Consider the following 22878-nt stretch of genomic DNA (forward strand, 5'->3'; position numbering starts at 1 on the left):
TTGATTTATTTTACTTGCACATGCTACCAGGTATACCACCCAATTGCAGTCAGTCTACTACGCAAGATGTGCCACGGGAAAATGATGTAAGTCACAGTTTTAATTTCAATGTAACATTTTTTCCTCTTCCATCATTTTTGCCAGCACTTTGTATGTGTTATTTTCTTCCTCTTTCCTTGTCCAGTTGTATTGCACTTTTAATCATGAATCCTAACCAGCTCGCCTGCCACCACGCTTTATCCAACTTTTTTTTTATGTTTTCTTCTTAAGGTGTGAGCAATAAATGTTCGGTCACACATACTCTCCGTCTCCTTTTTCTTTTCTACTTCTAGGCTATTATGAGCTATTATAGGATAATATTGCTACGGAACAGCTGCCACAGTGTGGCTGCACTGAGGAGAAAGAAGACCACGTGGCCCCGCTTGATATAACGTCGCCATTTGGGCCTTCTGTTAGCTTCCCTGTAAATAAATTGTCTATAGCATTATGCTACAACTACACGTTACATTAATTTGGTGGAGGTGGACGTTCCCCGTACCCGTCATGGAGCTTCGCAGCGGCGACAGTGCAAGTTCGGCTCCTGCTGGTGGCACTTCATCGACGCAACCCTCTCCGCCTGCAGCGCCAACCTACGTTGCCGTTTCCCCCCCTCGGGATCCTGGTGTTTTCAACGGAGTCGGCAGTCCTGATGTTGACGACTGGCTCCGCTTATACGAACGTGTCGGCACCAGTCACAGGTGGGATCCGACTATCATGCTTGCGAACGTTCTTTTCTACCTTGACGGAGCTCCACTTGCATGGTTCCAGACTCGCGAAGAGGAGATCTCGAGCTGGGATCTCTTCAAAGAGAAGCTCTGTGACCTTTTTGGCAATCCCTTCGGTCGCGAAGTCAATGCCAAGAAAGCCCTTGCCACACATGTACAGACGTCAGCCGAGCCTTACGTGTCATACATTCTCAACGTCTTGGGCCTTTGTGCCAAGGCTGACCCGACCATGTCTGAGGACGATAAGGTTAATCACGTCCTCAAAGGCATTGCTGACGACACCTTCAATTTACTGGTGTTTATGAACGTCACCAGCATCGATACGATCCTCAAGGAGTGCCGTCGTTTTGAGCATGCTAAAAGCCGCCGGGTATCCTAGCACATCACGTGACTTCCCAACACAGCTGCAATGTCATCCTGTGACGACCTCTTCCCCCAGTCGTCGCGATGTGACAACTTGACCCGCATCATTCTTCGTGAGGTCGAAGCGGCACAACCAGCGGCCCCTTCATTCCCGTCACCTGATCATTCTCCGGTGACAATCTCCTTGATCCAAGCCGTCGCCCGTCAAGAGTTGTCCAACGTCAGCCTGCAATCCATTCGTTCCATAAGCTCGGAACCTTTTTTTCCACGCACGTCCCCACCGCGTTCTTACTCCTCTTATGGACTGTGCAACCCCTCCGAATGGCTAACCGTGTACGACAAGACGATCTGTTTAACTGCCGACGCATAGGACATGTTGCTTGCCACTGCCGCAGCCGCTGGACTTCTCCGATGCGCTATTCTCCAGATTACCACCCTCGCCCCTCTAGCGCGTCCTTTTCCTTCACCCCTTCTATGCCCGCTCCATCATCTGACCCTGCGACACCTTTGACACGACCCTGCTACTCCCGCTCGCGTTCTCCCTTCCGCCGTCAATCTCATTCGCTCCCGTCACGCCGTGCTCCTTCTCTGACCTACTCGTCGCACCCCTGACCGGAAAACTAGACAGCGCAGCTTCTGGAGGTGAAGCTGCAATGACGAAATTGGCACGAAATCCTCCCTTCACCTTACCCACGAACAAGAATCTTTTGAACGTTCTCGTCGACAATGTTCCTGTGTGCGCGTTGATCGACACCAGGGCGCATGTGTCCATTAAGAGTGCTGCTCTTCACCGTCGGCTCAAGAAAGTTCTGACGCCCGCCCCGAACCGAGTTGTACAAGTCGCCGACGGAGGGACTGTCACTATTGTTGGCATGTGCTCTGCCCGACTCGCCATTGCTGAGAGACACACCGTCGTTCTCTTCACCGTCATTGAGCATTGCCCTCACGAACTCCTTTTCGGTCTGGATTTCCTTGCCAATCATTCTGCCCTCATTGACTGTTCAGCCGGCTCACTTCGCCTTGACTCTCCTCTTCTTGCTGACCCTGTGGACCCGCCTACAAGCCATTTAAGCCGCATGGATTTTATTCGGCTACCCCCTCACTCTGTAACCCACGTCGACTTGTTGTCTTTGCCAGCTGCACCTGACGGCAATTACATGGTCGCACCAATTCCAGCAGTTATACTTACACATGGTGTTACCGTGCCGTACATTGTGCTGACAATTACTGGTAACTTCACCTGCCTTCCCCTTGTCAATTTCGCGCTAACCGCGCATGTTCTGCCTCAGGGAATTTCATTGGCTATAATTAGCGCTTTGCAGGATGATGAGATCGAGCCATTCATAGCGGAAGAACGTCACAGCTCAGCCCATACCGTGACGTCATCGCACGGTACTGACGTTGACATTGAGAAGATGGTTTCCTCTGAGCTTACACCTGTTCAAGCTGAAGCTCTTTGCCGCGTTCCTGAAGGCTATCGCGACATTTTTTACTTTGACAATCGACCCTTAGGTCAAACGTCCGTCGTGACCATCGCATAAACACTGGCGATGCGAACCCTATTCACCGACGTACATATTGTGTTTCTGCGTCTGAACGAGCTGTTATCCAACAGGAAGTCAAAAAGATGCCTGCAAAGGACATGATCGAGCCTTCCTGTAATCCCTGGGCTTCTCCTGTCGTACTTGTCAAAAAGAAGTATGGCATGTAGCGTTTTTGTGTAGATTATCGCCACCTGAACAAAATCACGAAAAAGGACGTGTACCCTTTGCCACGTATTGATGATGCTCTAGACTGCCTGTATGGCGCCACCTATTTTTCTTCTATCGACTTATGGTCCAGCTACTGCCAGATATCTGTTGACGACATGTACCGAGAGAAGACTGCATTTGTTACCCCTGACGGCCTTTATCAGTTCAAGGTGATGCCTTTCGGACTCTGTAACACGCCCAGCAGCTTCGAACGAATGATGGACTCTTTGCTTCAGAGGTTCAAGTGGTCCACCTGTTTGTGCTATCTGGACGTCATCGTTTATTCGCCCACATTTGACACGCATCTAGGCAGTCTTTCAGCGATTCTTGACGTGTTCCGCCGCGCCGGTCTCCACTTGAACTCGTCAAAATGTCACTTCGCGCGCCGCCAAATCACCGTCCTTGGACACCTCGTGGATGCCAGAGGCGTGCGACCTGATCCGGATAAAATTCGCGCCGTTACGAACTTTCCTGTTCCGAAATCTACCAAGGACGTTCGTAGTTTCGTAGGGCTGTGCTCTTATTTCTGACGCTTTGTGAAGGATTTTGCGACCATCGCACGTCCCCTTACCAACCTCTTGAAGAAAGATGCCCTATTTTCTTGGGGACCTGACCATGCCGAATCTTTTTCGCAGCTCAGTACTCTCCTTACCACGCCTCCAGTTCTGGCCCACTTTGACCTGTCTGCCTCAACGGAAGCTTGAACTGATGCCAGTTGTCACGGCATAGGAGCAGTGTTAGCACAACGCCAGCGTGGACATGGTCGCGTTATAGCCTATGCCAGCCCATTTCTATCACCCGCCGAGTGCAATTATTCAATCACAGAGCGCGAGTGCCTCGCTCTTGTGTGGGCTGTTGCGAAGTTTCGTCCTTACTTGTACGGACGCCCCTTCTGTGTCATCACTGATCACCATGCGCTCTGCTGGCTATCTTCGCTCAAGGACCCCACGGGACGACTCTCTCGCTGGGCGTTACGCCTGCAGGAACGTACCTTCTCCGTGGTATATAAGACGGGACGCTTGCACCAGGATGCCGATTGTTTGTCCCATTTCCCCGTCGACGAACCGGCTGATGTGGACGCCAACGCTTGCGTTTTCTCTGTGTCCCAGTTGCTTGAAATCGGCAACGAGCAACGCCGCGATCCTTCATTACGAGCCTTTATCGACCATCTGGAGTCAACGACTGGCGACGCCCCTCTCCGGATGTTTCTCCTTAAGGAAGGGACATTATGCCGCTGCAATTCAGCGTGCAAAATATCAGTTGCCGTTTTTCACTGGATTTATGGCAGCTGTGGCAGAACCGTGAATAAGCCCGAATAATCAAGCTTATTCAAAATATTGGTCAACGATACAGACTGGAAAAGCCAGTGAACATATTTTATCCCTTTGTTGTTTTCAAAAATATCTTAGAGCCTTTTCTCGGCAAGTGATGTGAAAGAATGGCAAACGTGCAATGACGCTATCCCCTGTTACAGTAAGAGTGCTGAGACATCTAGTAACCATACTGGCAGGCATTCAGAGCTGTTTTTGGCATTGCTGTGGTGATTTGCAGCCTTCCTAACAGTGTTTCCATGGTGCTTTGGAGAATGAATCAACGAGGTTCTATTGTATATATGTACTGTTTAGCAACAGTGTGTGGTATAACCTGTAAGCGAAACGCACTGGCATTAAGTGAGCTTAACAGAACGTCATGCCTGCAATAGCCAACATCTCTATGCATATTATTTGCAGGATTCCAGTGTTGTGAGCCCTGGTCATCAAACCCAACTCCCAACAGCTCACCGTGCTGAAACACCATATTCTGGCAACTTTACCACTTCTATGTTTGACCAGTGTATCCTTGGTCAACCTGCGCACACAGAAAAGGGGTTTCTGAGTGCACCACTGCCTTCATCTTATGACTATGTTTCTGCACCTTCCTTCACATACGTAAGCACCTTTTGTTCGGCAAGAAAATCATTAATTGTTATTGCCAGCTTTCTTTGTTGTGCCGTGCTTCCCCTGGTTTGTAGGTTGGTTTCTTATTTCTTTTATAGATATTGCTATGTTACATTGGTCGACAGGCGAAAGAGAACAAGGTTGGTTGTGAATCTTAGTGGCTCCTCAGCTTAGCCTTCCATTATCATCGTTCATCCTTGCATTTCAAATAAACACCTCATCATAACAGTATTGGTGAAGGTGTTGGGTATATGTCCACGGAGACCATGTTGAAAGCACGCAGGAGCTTCACACACCTTACCAAACCTTCCACGCATCAACAAGGACAACCTTCTTCTCTTCTTTCACCCATCGACCAATGTTATTTATTGTAGCTATATTTTGTAAGCATTAATCATAGACGGCTTGTTATTGGAGAAAAACAGGTCTGTTTTAATGCCTTGAAAGAGTGTAGTTTTGGGCATTCCATCATAGCAGACCAGAGCACGACGCAGGGGCAGTGAAACGGACATGAGTACCATCGACTTCAGTCATTTGAACCATGATGGAATTTCATTGAATTATACAGCAGGACGAATTAAACAAAACGCAGAAAAAATGCCGGAACACACCATTAATTTATTGAGCAGCAGTACTTGCTCAATTCTAACACCCCCCAAATCAAGCGTGCACCTGTCTTCTATGTTTCCAAAGTATAAAACTAACTTATAAATTACTTTAAAACTCCTAATCAAAGAAATGTAATGTGCACCTGATTTTTTAGCAAGAAAAATAAGCAAGTATCGAAGTAGGTTTCCCAAAGTTAGCTTCGCCTTATCACAGCCCTGTTATGCGGTAAAGCATACAAACGCCACAAATGTGATTTTAGTTGGGTAACCAATCGAACAGTGCAGACAGTTTTCGGCCCAATTTTCTTTGAAAAAAGAAGGGGTGGGGGACGTGCATTATAATTGGGTAAATACGATAATCAGATATTGGGATCTTCTGGTATTGCTTAAAGATCTTCCCAGAACTGGCTGAAAATAGGCATTTTCAGACGGAAGAGGATGTGTGTTCAAGACATTCATTGTCCTCTATGCTCCACTGATGCATGCTGCCACTAAAGGGGTTGCCATTAGGGTTTTGCATAGGGATCATGTGTGTGCATGCTGTTTGGTCAAGATTGAATTATCCGGGGTAGGCCAGCTTTAGGATCAAAGTAACGAAAGTTTAGGCCCATGGACATGCATAAGTGCCAGCCATGGCTTACATTTGATGTCGAATTAACAATCAGATTCACTGAAGTCTACTGTACAATGCAAATGCAATGCATAATTAAAGGTTGCACATGCACATTTGGCAACTGAGTTGACATTTCACTGTTCATGCCTAAAAGATATGAAAAAAATAATGTGAGAGGCGTAGGACAACAAGGCAAAATTATGAGTTCATCCTATTTGTCCATTTCTAATCTCTCTTTTTTTTTGCATGGCATTTGCTTTTCTTGCCTCTTGGGTGTTGTCAGGGTGCATTCTCTTTGAGCTTTCTCAGGGCACAGTTAATTTAATCCTCTTTTACTCGGTCATAAAACAAGGGGAAAATTCCACGATAACACAAGAGTTTTGGGCTAGGCAAAATTTTGATGTACGCTCAGCCTGTTGTGAATTCAAAGCTATGAAATTATGCAATCATGTGGCTGCTGTCTGCATGTGATGACACTTGACATGTCACTTGAAGTGTGTCGATATCAGCACTGGCCTTGTGCGGAACATTTTGTGGCAGCCGAGTCCAGAGTGTACCGCATGCAGCTCACTGCTCATTGCCGCTCATGGTGTGGCGATGTGTAACTGTGATCATCAGAGTCAGTCATGCTGATTGATATCTCAGTGGAGTAAGGTGGAGAGCATTCCTATTTCACTGTCAGTGTTGATAAAGTCCTGACACAAAAGCTGTATAAAAGGGGGTCAGAAATCAGTTTATCTGGCAGGAAATAATAACTCACAAGCACCTGCATCTGTGGCATCTAGATAAGCCCCCTCCTGCAATTCCTGTTTCTGCTCCCTTGCTTTCTGCACATTCATCCTGCAGGTCTTCATCTAGCTTTTCCCTCTACTTTTGGTTTATTGGAGCATGGCTTATGGTGTGATAACTTCACGTAATCTTTTCTGGTGTTTCCTCTGTGTTTTGCTGTCAGCCGTCACACGGATCTAGATAACCTTGTACTGCTTACATTGTAAGCTCTTCCTCCACTCCTATACGCAGACTGCACCCTCTCCAGACATGACGTCTCCCTTTGTGCTTTGCTGTGCTGTCAGCCAATACGCCGATGTAGATAAGATAACCATGTACAGTCGAACCGACTTATAACGATACCAGTTTTAACAATATATCGGTTGTAACAATTAGAAACTGCTGCACCATCAACTTTTGTATGTTTTCTGAGGTGAAATAGCCTGCTTACTACAATGCCCCCATGCCGCATTATCCGTTATAGTGATGAAGTCTGGCTGCTGGTTGTCCGTTTCGAAAGGTAATCGAATGCAAAATCATTGAAAAGAAAAAAGAAATTCGAGCTGCTGCACCCTCGCCTGCTGTCCCAATGGCCGCTTCGTGTCCGTACAATAGAATCTGTTTTCCAGCCTTCATCGTACTGCCAGTCTTGCACACCTCTCTCCCATCACCTTTCCACCCCTCCAAACACGAATGGGCTGTGCCTATAGTGCTATGCTAAGCCACCCTCTGAAACACAAATTGACCGCACTATCTGCAGTGACAATGCTGCTCCTAGATTGCTTGGTGACCCCTCATTTTGTACAGCTCCGCCAACAAATGAAGTAGCTTGTGCTTGTTTTTGTAGTTTGCATTGAAGTCGTTCTTAACCACGCAGTTTCTTTGCCTCGTTTGATTCGCCACCAAAGCAGAAGATGGATGATCCACCCACTGATCATCGACAATGCACAATGTTGCTGGTGAAAAGAAAGCGCACTGCTATAGGTTTGGAAATGAAGTTAAGTATCGTGAAGGACTACAAAGACCATTGAAAAATGTGATACTTGGTGAAGAAGTACGATCTGTCACAACCGACAGTGTTGACAATCATCTACTCAATAGAGAAGTTTGACAAAGAAAACTGTTCTGTAGACAATGGGTGCAAGCGCGTTCAACAAGGTGTCTATAAGGAGGTGGAAGAGCCCCTGTACAAGTGGTTTCTCGGTGCCCGTGCCATGAACTTGCCCATCACAGGGCCAAATCTGGCCACAAAGGCAAAGCAGTTTCATTGCTTATCAACAATTTGGACTTCCAGCCAGGTGGTGGCTGGTTACAGCACTTAAGAGATACAAGGCATTTTTTGCAAAGGCATCACCGGTGAGGGCGCTTCGCTTGACATGGAAGCGAAGCAGAAATGGGTGGAGGAAATGCTGCCCCAAATCCTCAACAGCTACGTTGACGCCAACATATATAATGATGACAAAACAGGACTGTTATTCCGCATGTTGCCATACAAGACACATTCACTCAATGGAGACACGTGTAAGGGTGGCAAAAGCAGCAAAGCTGCGCCTCACTTTGTTTTTGTGTGCCAACATGGACAGGAGCGACAAGTGATAAGTAGATTTTTCATTGGGAAATAAAAAAATTTCCACTGCTCCGTGGTGCTGCCAGGATACCAGTACGCTACTGTCACAACTGCAAGGCATGAATGATGCGACAACTTTTTCTTGAGTGGCTCCTGGAGTTTGGTCGATATATCGAGCTATGTAGTAGTAAGGTGGCGCTCATCCTAGATAATTGTGTCCACCTCTCCGTGCCTAAGCTTTCAAGCACGGAAGTTTTTCTTCTGCAGCTGAACACGATGGCAAGTTTGTAGCCCATGGACGCTGGTGTGATTGCCAATTTTAAGGTCATGATCATTGCCGCGTCCTGAACAAGTTATTCTTATGGATGAACATGGCCACACAGACAAGCAAGGAGCAACCAGACTTGAAGATCAATCTATTGATGGCTATGCAGTTTATCTTTTGTACTTGCTCTGAAGTAAGCTGTTATACGGTGCGCAACTGCTTTAGGAAAGCGTGCTTTGTTCGAGGCAACAGTGACTTATACTAAGCCTGCGAAGCTCCCACCGACGAAGTTATACCTGAACTTTGGTCTGCAGTCGATGAGGATCCTTCAGGACTCGGAAGAGTTTCTACATGTGAACAACACATTGGAAACATCAGAACTTCTAACCGATGAGGCTATTGTTGTGAACATGCTTGCATCAGATAGTGACGGCAGCGATGGTGCGGTAAGGCAGGCTGCCTCAACGTTATCCTTGCAGAAGGCCCTGCATATGATTCAGTCCCGTTGGGGCTCTGCTTTTGTGAGGGACCTTCCGCTGCACTACATGGAGCACCTGGATGCCTTGGAGAAGGATATCGCCAAGCTTCACGCAAATCAAGCAAGGCTGACGGACATGGGTTTTTCTCGTGCAAGCCAATGAGAAGTACGTGTTGAGATGCTTGTGGTGATCTCGCCCCAGTGTTTCTTCTGGAGTTCTCAAGCTAAGAGGCTGCCACAGCTATGTTCTTTCATTTTTTAAAAGCCCGCTTTTTGGACCACCAAAGTAGTGCCTCACAAGTGAGCTCGCATGTCACTTGACACCTTGACCCCTCTTTGTAGTTGTTATAGCAGTGCCATTCTTAAATGCCGACAGCCATGGCTTGTTACATGGGATCAGAACGTGCAGGAAGCAGAGTTAAACAATTAAACAAGTCAACACAATCAGCAGCCAGATGGAGGAAGGTGATTTTTTTTTCATGCAACCAGATTATAGCAATTATCGCGTTTATAACAATGGAATTTTCATGGCAATTCAATAATGTTATAAGTGGGTTCGACTGAACTTGCCATGCAAGCTCTTCGTCCACTCCTAAATGCAGGCTGCACCCTATCCAGACGTGATGTGCAGTCCACCACCATGCACCACTCCAGATGCCCGTGCCAACGATACCCCTCTGCCATATGACCAGGAAGTTGCGATTGTGCAGCATCCACAGCAGCAACAGTTCGTCCCCTCCTACTTTCCAGTGCCCTTTGCTAACAGCGTATTCTCCTGTGAGCCACCAGCACCCGCTGTTAACCTGGCTGCTCAGCGCTCTAATGACCCCGAAGGTCGTGACCTACCCAGTGGTAAGTGCAATTCTTTTATCTATTCTCCAGAAGTCATTGCCGTGAATGGCTGTTTTTGCTGCACTCAGTACCAACCCTGTCTGCTTCTGTTCTGTGCCTAAGAACTCCTCGCACTCAACCTTGTGACCTGTGAGTGCTTTGCTCAAGGTGTGAAGCTGTTTCCTTAGGTGGGAAAGTGCAGCACACTCCACCGGCCCTTGTTTTACCTTGCCACTCTGCATGCAGCAGTCTTTAGAAAAAAAAACAGCAATGAGGTGAGAGTTGAGAAATACTAGAAACTGTTGACTGTTTATGATGTGTCGCCATTGAAGGTTGCACACCTCAACCTTCTTTTATGGATACCATCAGGTTGCCTTCAGTTGCCAACAACTCAGCACTGTTAATATTTTAACAACTTTGCTAAATTCATCAGCACATTTATGTGCTCAACATGCAAAATTGCTTGTCTATTGATGTTTAGCAATCCCATGGGGGCCACAACCAATTCAGAGATCCAACACATTCTATTTTATCATTGGTACAGCAAAATAATTTCACTCAATTAGTTTTTAACAGCCTGCAAGAGCACATGATATTACTCAATGTATTTAAAAAAATTTTGAATGCCGAGTAAATAAAAAATAGTTATAGCATGTTGTAATACTGTAAAATTCCAAGCAAGCAACTCCCCCCCCCTCCTCAAGCAAGTCGCAATTACCAGCAAAGTGTGTGTGGTGGGGGGGGGGGGGGGCTATCCTGGAACGGCACCAAAATTCAAGATCGTGACGACAAAATTTTCCCGCAAAAAAAATGCAGTGTGCATGGATTTGAAATTTTATTTAACATGAACTTCATTAAGCCAAACATTTGTTAGTGCTGTTCATCACTCTCAAAAACCATCAGAAGACTCCTCCGACGCGGTTGCAAAAATAAGTTCGCAGCATTTGGCTTGAAGTCCGGTCGAACGTTTAGCACTAAGGGAGTTTTATTTATTTATTTATTTATTTATTTATTTATGCATACTGCAGCCCGTTAGGGTTATGGCGAGTAAAACTAATTACATGCAAGTAACTAACATACGAATAAACTAACTACATGCGAGTAAAACTAATTATGATATGCAGAAACAGGAACATAGAAATAGAAAAATGTAAAGGAACTATACATCAGCAATAGCATTTAAAAATTGAGAAATGGGTAACAAACGAACTTCGGCAGGTAACAAATTCCACTGTTCAATCATGCGGGGGAAAAAACTGTATTTGAAAGCATTAGTGTGTGGATGGAGTGGTCTGATATTAGAGGCCTGATAAGCTCTAGTTGAAGTCGGACAAGCAGGCATTAAAAGGAAGGGATCTGATAGGGGACGTAGAGAGTTCTTATAAAAATAGAAAATCTTCAGAGATTCTATGTGCCGCCGTCTAGAAAGAATCTGGAGGTTTAATTCCACAAGAGCAGTTGACTGTGAAAAGTCTCAATCGAAGCGACGGTAAACAAAACGAATAGCCTTCCTCTGGACCTATTCAATACAATTAATTTCAAATTATTTATGTGGGCTCCATACTGAGGAAGCATATTCTAAAATTTGGCGAATCAGTGTTTTGTATGCTACTAATTTAGTGTCCCTTGTAGCAGCAAAGTCCGGCAGACGTAACAAAGTTTTTTTAATGCTTTACTACAGATGTAATCTATATGTTTGGACCAAGACAAGGTGGGTGTAAAAATGACGCCTAAATATTTGTATTGAAAACTCGTGTTAGTGGAACACCGTTGCATATATAATCATAACATACGGGCATGTGTCTGTTAGTAATAGACAAAGTGGTCGCGGGGCGCGGTGTGCCGACTTAGTGTCGCAAGTTGGCAGCTGGATGTAATTATATTTATTCAGTCGTGTTCTTTACTAATTGAAGATGTCTAATTATTTCGCATCATTGGTGGTGCCTCCAGGACACCAAAGCTAGAACCCGGACTGGTCTGTGGGTTGGGGCTCGCCAAGGCCTGCACGTGCGAGGAGGTGTTCGCATAAAAAATTTGCTGTCGTGCGCGGCGGCTGTTGGAGCAGCGGCCAATCGTGCAGTGGCTCTGTCGTTTTCTATTCTTTTCAAGGATTTCGCATTTCACTACCTTTCATGCTAAGAAACCTCCTCCGTAGTGCCTTGTCGGAGTCACATATGCATGGAGCAAAAGCCCCCAGATATTCTTTGGCACCCGCTCTTTCTCGCGCCGGTGCAGAAACTTCGAGCGCCGCGAGAAACGCCACATCCTGCTGTACCTACTAGCAATTGTAAAAGTGCGGGCCGCATTTTTGCAATTGCTAGTAGGTACAGCAGGGCATGGCATTTCTCGCGGCGCTTGACATTTCAGCCCCCTCTCCGTCCGCGCCCTTATCATGCACTGCACCCAGGCAACACTGGTCTGCTACATCCAGTTCATGAAAAGAAGTTTCCGTGGCTTTTGTTTATTCTTTCTTTAGGCACATCCCCGTTAGTGACACCGCAACTTGCCGCACGCCGTTTCCAGTTCGCGGGCCGCAGGCCGGCAACAATCTTGCTGACAAAAGGTGAGGTCTGCCCGTCAGGCAGTACAGAGGATCTCCCTGCAGCACAGCAACGCGCGCACTCAGCGACAAAGGAGTGGTCGCGGCTAAGCTCTGGCGCCCCAGGCCGCATTTTTGCAATTGCTAGTAGGTACAGCAGGGCATGGCATTTCTCGCGGTGCTTGACATTTCTGTGCAGGCGCAAGTAAGAGTGTGTGTGAGAGAGAAAATCTGGGGGCCTTTGCTCCTTGAACATGGGACTCTGCCTAGGCACTATGGAGGAGGTTTCTTAGCGCATGTTGTATGCGTTTGTCCCCTAGATGTGCCGGCATTGTGGAATGCGGTCGAGTTTGTTTACGCTCCGCCGCTGGCTGCCTGCGCAGTGAGGCAGTGGACACAGACGCCCCATTTGGTGATCTCTGTGTCTGAAGGGGCAAGGTTCTGACTGGTGTTGTAGAAGCCGCGGGTCACTTTTTTCATTGCGATGATAGATTAGATTTTTTACAAGCACTGCTCCAGGAGGTGTACAGTGCTCACGGAATGAAATGGGACACGGAGAATTTAGTGGAACCCTACATATGTGCGAAGTACGCGGGAGCACCATGTCATGTCGCTAATAATTTGGTCACCATAGGTGACGAGGACCCCGATGTAAGTGTACGCACCAGAATTACGTCGATGTGACACAAACTCCAGCCAGTTGAAACGAAAGTATGCGCATTACTTAGCCCTAAATTGACGCGTTTCATTCCGTGAGCACTGTACATGTCACCGGCAAACGGAGGCCTCAGGACAGCCCCTGAGATTGTAATAAAGCAGGCGGCGTAGGATTTCCAGGGCACCCAAGGGGTAGCGGGGAGAACAAAGCTGGAAGCAGGGCGGCCCGTAAGGTGGGGCCACGGAGGCCAGAGCGTGCCAGGGGGTGTTCGCATAAAAAATTGGCTGTCTGCGATAGCGGACAGCCGATCTTATACACCCCTGGCACGGGCAGGTATTGGCGAGCTTTGAACCACGGACCAGTCCGGGTTCTAACTTTGGTGTCCCCGTTGCCGCATTGGGGTCCAGGAGGTGCCGCCAATAATGCAAAATAATGGCATGTTGTTTCAATTAGTAAAAAACATTGAATAACTATAGTTACGTCCAGCCGCCCACTTGCTACGCTAAGTTCAGCACTACTGTGCCCCGCGACTTCTGCCGGCATGCCTAGGGACAAACAAATGTAACGCACTAAGAAAGTCCTCCATAGTGCCTAGGCAGAGTCATATATTCAAAGTGCAAAAGTGCCCACATTTTCTTTCTCGCACCCATCTTAGTTGCCCATGTGCGCAAGCATCTGACATCTCCGCAAGTGCCACGCCCCACTGTACTTGCTAGCAATTGTAAATATGATTCCCGGAAAACCTGCGACTTTACAATTTCTAGCAAGTACAGCAGGGCGTGGCGCTTGTGGAGGCGCCGGATACTTGCACGCGTATGCGAGTAAGAGCGGGTACGAGAGAGAAAATGTAGGGGCTTTTACTTCTTGAATATATGACTGTGCCTAGGCACTATGGAGAAGTTAGCGCTTGTTGCAGGCATTTGTCCCTAGGCAGTCCGGCATTACATAGTGGGCTTTAGTTTGCTTACACTCGAACACTGGCTTCTGGCATGGTGAAACAGGTGATAACATTGCAGATGTTTCCGTGGGGCCAGTAGGGACTGTGGACGAAGTTAATCCGCATTTATATAAAATCTAGAAGGCACAGCGCCTTAGCAACCGCAGTTGAACACGAGTGGCTGAAAGGGCACCGGCAATGCTCGACGCCCCTGCAACAGCTATGATAATATGCCACGTGCCTTAACGCGCTTTACGCTAACCTACCCTAACAGTAACCTAACCTAACGAGGCCGAGACAGAAAGACAATAATGCTCATGACGTAACTGTTGCAACAATACATCACACCGGCTTTTACGCTAACCTAGCATAATGCAACATTAACGTAACATAGCGGGGCCAAGACGCAAAGACAATAATCTATATGGCGTAACTGCTGTGAGAACACGCCGCGGCACCCTGCCTTTTACGCTGACCTCATGTAACCTAAGCTAACCCAACCTAACATGGACAAGACGGAAAGCCAAAACTTCATGGCGTGACATAAGGCAATCACATTCAACCGTGATTGCTAAGGCGCTGTGCGTTTGTTTCACTTAAACAACACCACTAAAACATACTCCAGAAAAGTCCAGGAGAGCAGGCGCGGCCTTTATCGCTCGCCCGGAACAATCAATGAACGCAACAAAGTTATAATCTGACTGACTCAGCACCAGCGCCGCATGCGGGAGAAAGTCTGACGTACCTTCACATACAGTGATCACCAAATGGAGCTTCAGTGCCTGCTGCTTCACCTGTTTCACCGCACCGGCATTCAGTGTCCGAGCGTAAACTAACTCGACTCCACTCCTCTGCGCCGGCACGCCTAGGCACAAACGCACGCAACAAGCACAAGGAAACTTCTCTACAGTTGTGCCTAGGCAGAGTCACATATTCAAGCAGCAAAGGCCCACAGATTTTCTCTCTTGCACCCGCTTTTAGAAGCACCTGCGCAGAAACGTCGAGCGCCTCAAGAAATGCCACACGCCGCTGTACCTACTAGTAATTGTAAATATGCTTCCCGGAATGGCGTGGAAAATTGAAATTAGCAGTGGAGTTAAGGAGGGGAAGGGTGGGGGGGGTGGGGGGGGGGGGGGGCTTGCACGAGTGGAGGCACTTGCTTGGAATTTTACGGTAGGCTTATTACATGACTCTTGTTTAAGTCTTCGCTTGTTTGAATCCTTGGTTCCTTTAGTACAGGATGTATTCGTTTTTTTCAACTGACAGTTAACCAGTTTTCAGCAGCCATGGTTAGAATTCATGACATTACAGGAAGCCTATGCCGGAACTTCTAGTTTGCGCTGCCACACATTCTTCATTTTTTACATTATTTTATTTTATTTCACAATACTGCAGGCCAGATCGGCCCAAGCAGGAGGGGCATGAAAACACAAATCATAACAGCACGCATATGCAAAAACAAAAAAGATTACATTGCATGTAACATACAAGAGAATCAAAAATTAGCAATGACAGAGCAGAAAATAAAACAATGAACATTGAAACTGCTTACTTTCTATTGAAGAAATAAAGTTTGAAGGACCTGTTCTACGTCAGGAGAGCGAAAAATCGATTCAGGAAGCGCGTTCCAATCAGCTATTGTTTGAAGAAAAAAACTGCGCTTAAATGAGCTTGTTTTAGCAAATATAGGCTGTAATGCGTGTTCGCTATAATGTCGAGTGCTTCGAGTTGTGGAGTGCCTGAGGAATGAGGGGGGAGCAATGCTAAGCTTTCCTGCCAAAATTTTATGAAGGAAAGAAACGCGGCTAAGTTTTCTACGTGTACTAAGCAACGGGATATTATTGTCCTTCGTAAGTTGTGTTGGGGAATCTGACCTTCTGTATTTATGAAAAACAAAATGTACTGCCTTTCCCTGAATGAGCTCTAATTGATAGATGTCTTTCTTAGTGTGGGGGTCCCAAATTACGGACGAGTATTGAAGTTTGGACCTGATGAAAGTTTTATAAGCCAAGAGCTTAATATGGCTAGGAGTATGTTTTAATTTTCGTCTCAAGAAACAGAGCTTCGAGAATGCAGTTGAACAGATCTCAGAAATATGAGTGCCCCAGGTTAATCGGTTGTTAAGAGTTATTCCTAGGTATTTATACTGTGAGACCTCTCTAATGTGACTGTTGTGGAGGCAGTATTGGTAACAGCTAATATTTCTTTTTCGCGTAACTCGGAGAAGTACACTTTTATCAATGTTTAAATCCATGTTCCATTCTTCACACCAGTGACATATTTTAAGCAAAGATTCTTGGAGCAATTTATGGTCTTCTATTGATGTTATTTCTTTATATACAACGCAGTCATCTGCGAACAATTTTACTGACACTGACCGCGGAATTACATTTACTAAATCATTTATATATATTAAAAACAGCAGAGGTCCCAACACACTACCTTGCGGAACACCGGAAGTAACTGCAAGCGATTCAGAAAGGGTGCCATTCACATCAACAGACTGCGTTCTACCACTTAAGTATGCTCTGACCCATTCTACAAGATACAGCGGAAGACCAATCAACTGCAATTTATAAAGAAGCTTTGAATGCGGTACCTTGTCAAAAGCTTTCGCTATATCAAGAAAAAGAACATCGATCTGTCCCGAGTTATCCAGTACGCTGAGAAAGTCATGAACCGTCGTAATTAGTTGAGTAGTGGTTGACATGCCCTTCCTGAAACCATGCTGAAAAGGTGATAGGATGTCTGAAAGGGTGATTAGTCACTTACCATACCTCCAGTCATAATGATTGGCATTTTTGGTAAAAATTTCAAAAGTTTATTCTGCCAGTTCAGCTTAGTATTCTTCTATAGTACTCCTCCATTTGTTGTGCTTTGGATATATCTTGCCACAAGTACAGAAAGCTGGGCAAATTGTTGGTTTGGTAAAATTGCTGAAAAAAAGTGCGCAATTTGGACAGCATGACACAGCCACTAACTACCAGCAGTAGATTTATTCACACTGACATGAATGTACAGTTTGGTGTGGTTTCCCAAATAGTATTGTCAGCATTGTTCTTTGGTGACATAAATTGGAAACATCCTGCTCCAATAGTAGAAAACTTTTATATCGATAAATTTTCTGGTGGTTGTAGAAGCAACTCATCTGTTTTAATGTACAAAGAGGAAATGTAGTTGACTTCCGTTAATTTAGCTTTAATGGGACCAACAAAGTTGTTCTAATTATCCGGTGGGTTGAATTAAATAAGTGACAGGAAAAAAATATACGCTTCTGATTCATTTGGCAGTATTTTTCCCAATTCTAATTTGTTCCGAATCTAATGCACAACCAATGTTTATGGGTTCAACGTAGAAAAATAATGTAAAAAGGACATTAGAGCTTCTAAACAAAGTAGAAATGAAATGCACACCAGATTTTTTAGCAACATAGCATGCCTGTGATGCTGGCGAAAAAAAAAACACAAAAAAAACGAAATCGGTCAACTTTACCTTAAAGAGCCCCACAAGCGCAAAGCTGATAAGCGCAAAGCGTAAAAATGTGCGATAACGATCGTGTCTGCAAAGTATTACATTGCTACGCGCTGTGGAAAGATATGAAATTTCAAACCGAACGCCGTTTTCCTTTCTCCTCGCGGTCGCCGTGCTCCAAGCCGGAGGATGACGTACATGTGCTAGTATGCCTACGGTACACGTGTTTGTGCTGTGATGTCACTCGTGGTGACATGTGACTTCAAAAATTATTGAAGGCAACACCTGTTGCTTAAATAGAGGAATTAAAGCTTAGAGAAATAATAAAACCTAAACTGAATGTTTGCATGTTTTTGTTTTACTTTGCACTGCAGCAAGAGAGAGATGTACTTCCATTTCGTCTGCTTGTACACACGTCATGCAGTCACGTGTGCAGACACTGAAACTATGTCATTTTCTACCGTGTTCCAGTGCGCAATCATGCTCTATGATCCCCTTGTGGCTGCCTCAGTGTTCATGTAGCACTGACTTATACCGCTAGTCAGGTGTCCTCATGCACAGCGAACAAAATCGTGTGCTGCGTGAAACAAGACGATCACAGCAGCTCGTGCTTGATGCTGTCAGCGGAATCGCGCCGTGCCGCCAAAAAGCGAGGAGAAAAAAAAAACGAAGGTGGGGCCTGTGACACGTGCATCACCCAGTCCTCGAGGTCCGGTGTGGGAGAACGCAGGGAAGGAATTTTGCTTGCGGAGGCTAGAGGGGGCAAGTGGAGAGAGCATCTATGTTTGCGATGAAGCTCGCCTCCTGAAACCAAGGGTTCGCGGCACTGAAATATTTTTATCTCAGCTATTAATGAGCTGGTTTGAAAAATTTTTGCGGCAGAGCACTCCCTGGAGGACACGTAACAACGTCCTTCATATAACCGTAGTTTGCTGTGTGGCCTGGTGAAGGGCCTTTTAAGAGAATGTAACCTTATTTGCTTATGTCCATTGTGATCACTTTTAACGCAGTCTGTGATGAACCACAACATGCTAATGTTGAGGGTTGGCCGAGTTGGCATTGCATTATGAACTTGATAGAGCGCAGCAAGGAAACTGAAGAAATGGCCAAAGACCAAAAAGGAAGAAAAAGCTCTTTGGCCGTTTCTTCTGTTTCCTTGCCACTCTGTACCTAGTTTTTAACACAACATCTCATCCTCCATACAATCGATACTGTGTTCAATATTCTGCATTTATCAAACGACTCTGCAACAACAGAAATTGTATGGTTGCCCACGCCTAAACTTAACTACAGTCGAAGCCTTTTATAACGAACTTGGTAGTTTGTGGTTGATAGTTTGTTATGTCAGTACAGTGAAACCTCATTAATCCGTAGTTGGCTGGGGCTTGGAAAAAGTGCGTACTAATGGGTAGTGCTGCATAACCAAAATAGCATGAGATCACCCACTTACCTGTCAAAAACAAAACTCAGAGAGAGTGTGATGAGAGGGTAAAAACGTGCACTATTTATTCACTTCATGCGACAAAGGTCTCGGCATTTTTGTTTGATGCCACGGCGGCCTAGCAGCGATGACAGTGGTCTCAAACTTATACGGATTTCACATGGCACACTTTTAATCGCGATCAAGCCCGATCCGGATTGAATTTCTCAGTCATGATTGGCTCATTTGTGCAAGATTAGCGAAGCAGCCAATCACATGCGAGAATTCCGATCTGGATGGGCTTGATCGCGATCAGAAGTGTTTGTGTGATACCGGTATTACTGAAGCTGCGAACCAGCTTTTCAGCCAGCCCTCTTCTCAGCAAACACTCGTATGGCAGATTCCTTATTGGCGTTGCCTACTGTCCATGCACGGGTGCGGTAGTGCTGCAGAAGTCGCGGGACGCCTTTTTCATTGATTGCAGTGTGCTGGGTAACACTGAGATTAGTGTCACAAGTTACCGGCGCCGCGCTCCCCCTCCTCCTCTGTCTTCTGCATTGGATTGGCGCGGCTCACTATGTGCTTACGCTCGCATTTCCGAGCACAGATTGGCGTGCACCTGCTTTTCGCACTGGGCTTTCAACAGGTCGCTCGCTGCTCACGCTAAAAGGTGTCGGCTAGCGCAGATGTGCTTTTTGCTTACCATGTAAGCACAGATAAGTGTGACCTGCTTTTCACACTAAACTTTTAACAGATTGCTAGTTGCTCGCGATTAAAGACAGAAGTGTGTGTCGGCAAGCGCAGAAATGTTTTGCCCTGGCCTTACCATGCATGTAAGCACGCAGGAATGCCGGAAAACATACACGCAAAGGGACAGGAAACTGCGCCTTATTTTTCCTTTACTTTACCTTACTGCTCTGCTGCTGCAGTTGCACCTGACGTGGCTGTGGCGGCTGTCAATTAACAACCAAGCGCGCTGCAAAGACTCTTTCTTGTGTTTGTTAAAAACCATCGCCCGGCGCTACCCAGTGTGCAGGTAAATCACAAAGTAAAGGAAAAATAAAGCGTAGTTTCCTGACCCTTTGCTTGTATGTTTCACAGCATTCCTGTGTGCTTACATGCATAGTAAGCGCGTGCCAAAAAGCATGTCTGCGCTAGCCGATGCCCTTTAGCGCGAGCAGTGTAGGGGTTGAAGGACGGGACTTCGGGATGAAAACCAAACTTGGGAGTATTTATTTTACATTATGTACAGAGAGGTGAGCGACAAGTAACAGTTGTACAGTCATTACGGGCCGGCAGCAACTCGGACGCTGCGGCCCGCGGCAAGAAGTTCGAGAGAGGTGAATCAGGGAATGCTCTGGTCTCTCTGGAACGCTTCTTATAAACCCTTCGAGCACTGGAAGTCGCGTCATGTTCGACCAATGTGAGAGTCTGCTCAGATGACGCCACTTTCAGCCAATGGTAGGCGCCCGTGCGATGGTGTCATACCCGGTGAAGAGAGTCGCCGCTTGGGCCCCCTTGCTTGATTACTTGATCCCCCTGCGATCTTGCCTCGCAGACTGGCAATGCGCTTCTTCCAAGGAGGAGAAGGGGAGGGGGGTGCTCATGCTCCATTGTCCTAGGACCCACCTGCTCCCGGTGCTATGGCCGCGCAGCGGTAGCAAATGTCTTCTTCAAAGGCGAAGGGGGACGATTGGGCTCTATTGTCCGAGGACCTCTTCTAATCCCGGCGGCGTACGACCTTGTTGGCACGTGAACTTGTTGGCTCGTGCGCTCCTCTGGAATGTGCTTTGCTGCTTCTGCATTCCTCAATTAGCTGTGCTGCGATTCGAAGTGGTTTGGGGAACTTGAAGTAGCCTCAGGAAACGGCGCCATATCTAACAGCAGCGAGCGACCTGTTAAAAGCCCAGTGCGAAAAGCAGGCGCACACCAATCTGTGCTTTGAAATGACGAGTGCAAGCATGTAGCGAGCCGCGTTAATCCAATGCAGAAAAGACAGGGGGAGGGCGGTACCACCAGCTTGTAACACTAAGCTCAGCGTTGCTGGGTGCTATTCTCGTCATGACGATTGCGTTCATGAGGCTGACGTAACGCACAGCTTCTGCCACTGTTGGGCCTGAATGCCCGTGCTGTCACTTTCCGTGTCGTCCTCATCGTTGTCGTTAGGCGACACTTTAGCTGGCAACAAAGGCAACGATTTCGAAAAGTCGAACCTTGTAGCCGACATCTCCTCGCGGTCGCAGCAGCACTGCCACGCAGCTGCTTCGCATTCTAAATGCCACACACCGTGGTCAATGGTAGATCCCTGTCAAGGGCCAGCACTGAGTTCTTTGTGCCACGTCCGATAGCACGGACGATGTCCAATTTTTCTTCTATGCTGAGCACCTGGTGTTTATTATCTGAGCTTCGGCATGGCGCGAGTGCTTGCTTGCGTAATGTCGAAATGATGTTGATGTTGATGTGGCTTCACACGCAAACGCATAGGGCATTTGGAGGCCGTTGTTTCGATCTCCGAGGCTTGTTCTGATGGGCCGCCCGATGGAAACGACGCACCGCCATGATTGTGCGATGAAAAGTGGAAACACTATGTGTTAACCGACACATATGTAATAAGCTGGTACGGTTTGTGCGGATACAAGATGCATTATGTTCAACGGCCGCTGAGTCGGGCATGTGACTTTACTACTTTTAAAACTAAACTACTGTTTTAGTAGGTACGGTTTAACGAAGCTTTACTGTAGTTAATATATATGAACTCGCCCTTAAAATCACTCAAGAATTAGCCGCATTAAAACTGGCATCAGCAGTTACAATTGGGCAGAACTTTGGTCGAAAAATATGTCGATTTGTTCTCGGTGTCTTTCTGTACCTAGCTTCAAACTTCTGTTAGAAATGTCCATCTAAAAATGAAATGCGGCGTATTATAGCTAATTCAAAATGGCGCTCGTGTCCGATCGCCTGTTATTTTGAAACTGCATGCCGAGCCGCCATTTTTATTCGAGAGCTTGTGATATAATTTACTCCCAGCGGGGCATGACTGTACTCTGCACAAGAGAGCGAAGCATTCCAGTTCGCCAGAAGCGTAAACTTCGGTAACTACAAAAAATTTTTGCAAAAGTATCCGATGTTATGGTCTTACCGTGATGACTGCACGTCGGCCGCACACAAACTGTAAAATTACGTTAACTAGGTCACTTCGAGGGGAAAAATGCGATGTTCGAAGAGTAAAATGTCACCGCAAACTCTTCAATTGGCCTCTTGCAAACGAAATGCTGCCGATCTTCTGAGAATGGCGTAGTAATCGCTGATCCATTCCAACATTGCATGGGGGCAGCGTGTGGCACATCGTTATTGCCGACTCGGGTCGCATGGATGGAAATGCTTAAGCTGCATTGTTCCCATGGTTGAAGAACGTAGATGGTCATTCTAAATATTTAAAACAGGCGTAATTCACGTGGTCTTACACAGACAATTGTACAAGAACGAGAGTGGTGTTACGTGGTATCTGAAATCGCACAGGTGCATGTGCCATTGTATGCCCTGCATCTCTCTGTTTATGCTGTAGAGGCTGTATGCCTCCTCCCTGGAGGCGTGCCTTGAAAGCATGCGACTTTCTTTGCGACTTCCAAAATCTGTGCGCTCCGGTCACTTGCTCATCTTGAAGAGCTTGTCATTGTCGTGGTTGGACTAAAGTGCGCCGTGCGCTGCTGTGCGCCCAGTTTGGTCGTGCCTCCATGCTTTGGTACTTCGTGTGCCTTCTTTTTACCACGACCAGGTTCAAATAATTTTTGTAAATGTGTGGTGCTTTAAAAAAACGTTCGTTATATTTGGAAGCAGTTTCAGTAGGCAGGGTCGGAAAATCGTGAATGAACTGAAATGTGATCATTATAACCGATAGATCATTATAA

General features: G+C 46.4%; 1 protein-coding gene across 6 annotated transcripts in view; it reads left to right on the forward strand.

Annotated features, from left to right (window-relative positions):
* The window catches only part of LOC139051334 (nascent polypeptide-associated complex subunit alpha, muscle-specific form-like), a 129280-nt gene that overhangs the window by 72714 nt on the left and 33688 nt on the right, over positions 1-22878 (forward strand). For 4 of the 6 annotated variants that reach the window (XM_070528346.1, XM_070528347.1, XM_070528348.1 and 1 more), the window contains exons 12-15: positions 31-86; positions 4609-4806; positions 9717-9966; positions 12422-12508. In XM_070528346.1, coding sequence (XP_070384447.1) covers positions 31-86; positions 4609-4806; positions 9717-9966; positions 12422-12508 — 591 coding nt within the window. The remainder of the gene's footprint in view (positions 1-30; positions 87-4608; positions 4807-9716; positions 9967-12421; positions 12509-22878) is intronic. The other 2 variants (XM_070528351.1, XM_070528350.1) reach the window with 1 other exon arrangement.

Source organism: Dermacentor albipictus, unplaced genomic scaffold (assembly GCF_038994185.2).
Source record: "Dermacentor albipictus isolate Rhodes 1998 colony unplaced genomic scaffold, USDA_Dalb.pri_finalv2 scaffold_11, whole genome shotgun sequence".
In the NCBI taxonomy this organism is placed as follows: Eukaryota; Metazoa; Arthropoda; class Arachnida; order Ixodida; family Ixodidae; genus Dermacentor; species Dermacentor albipictus.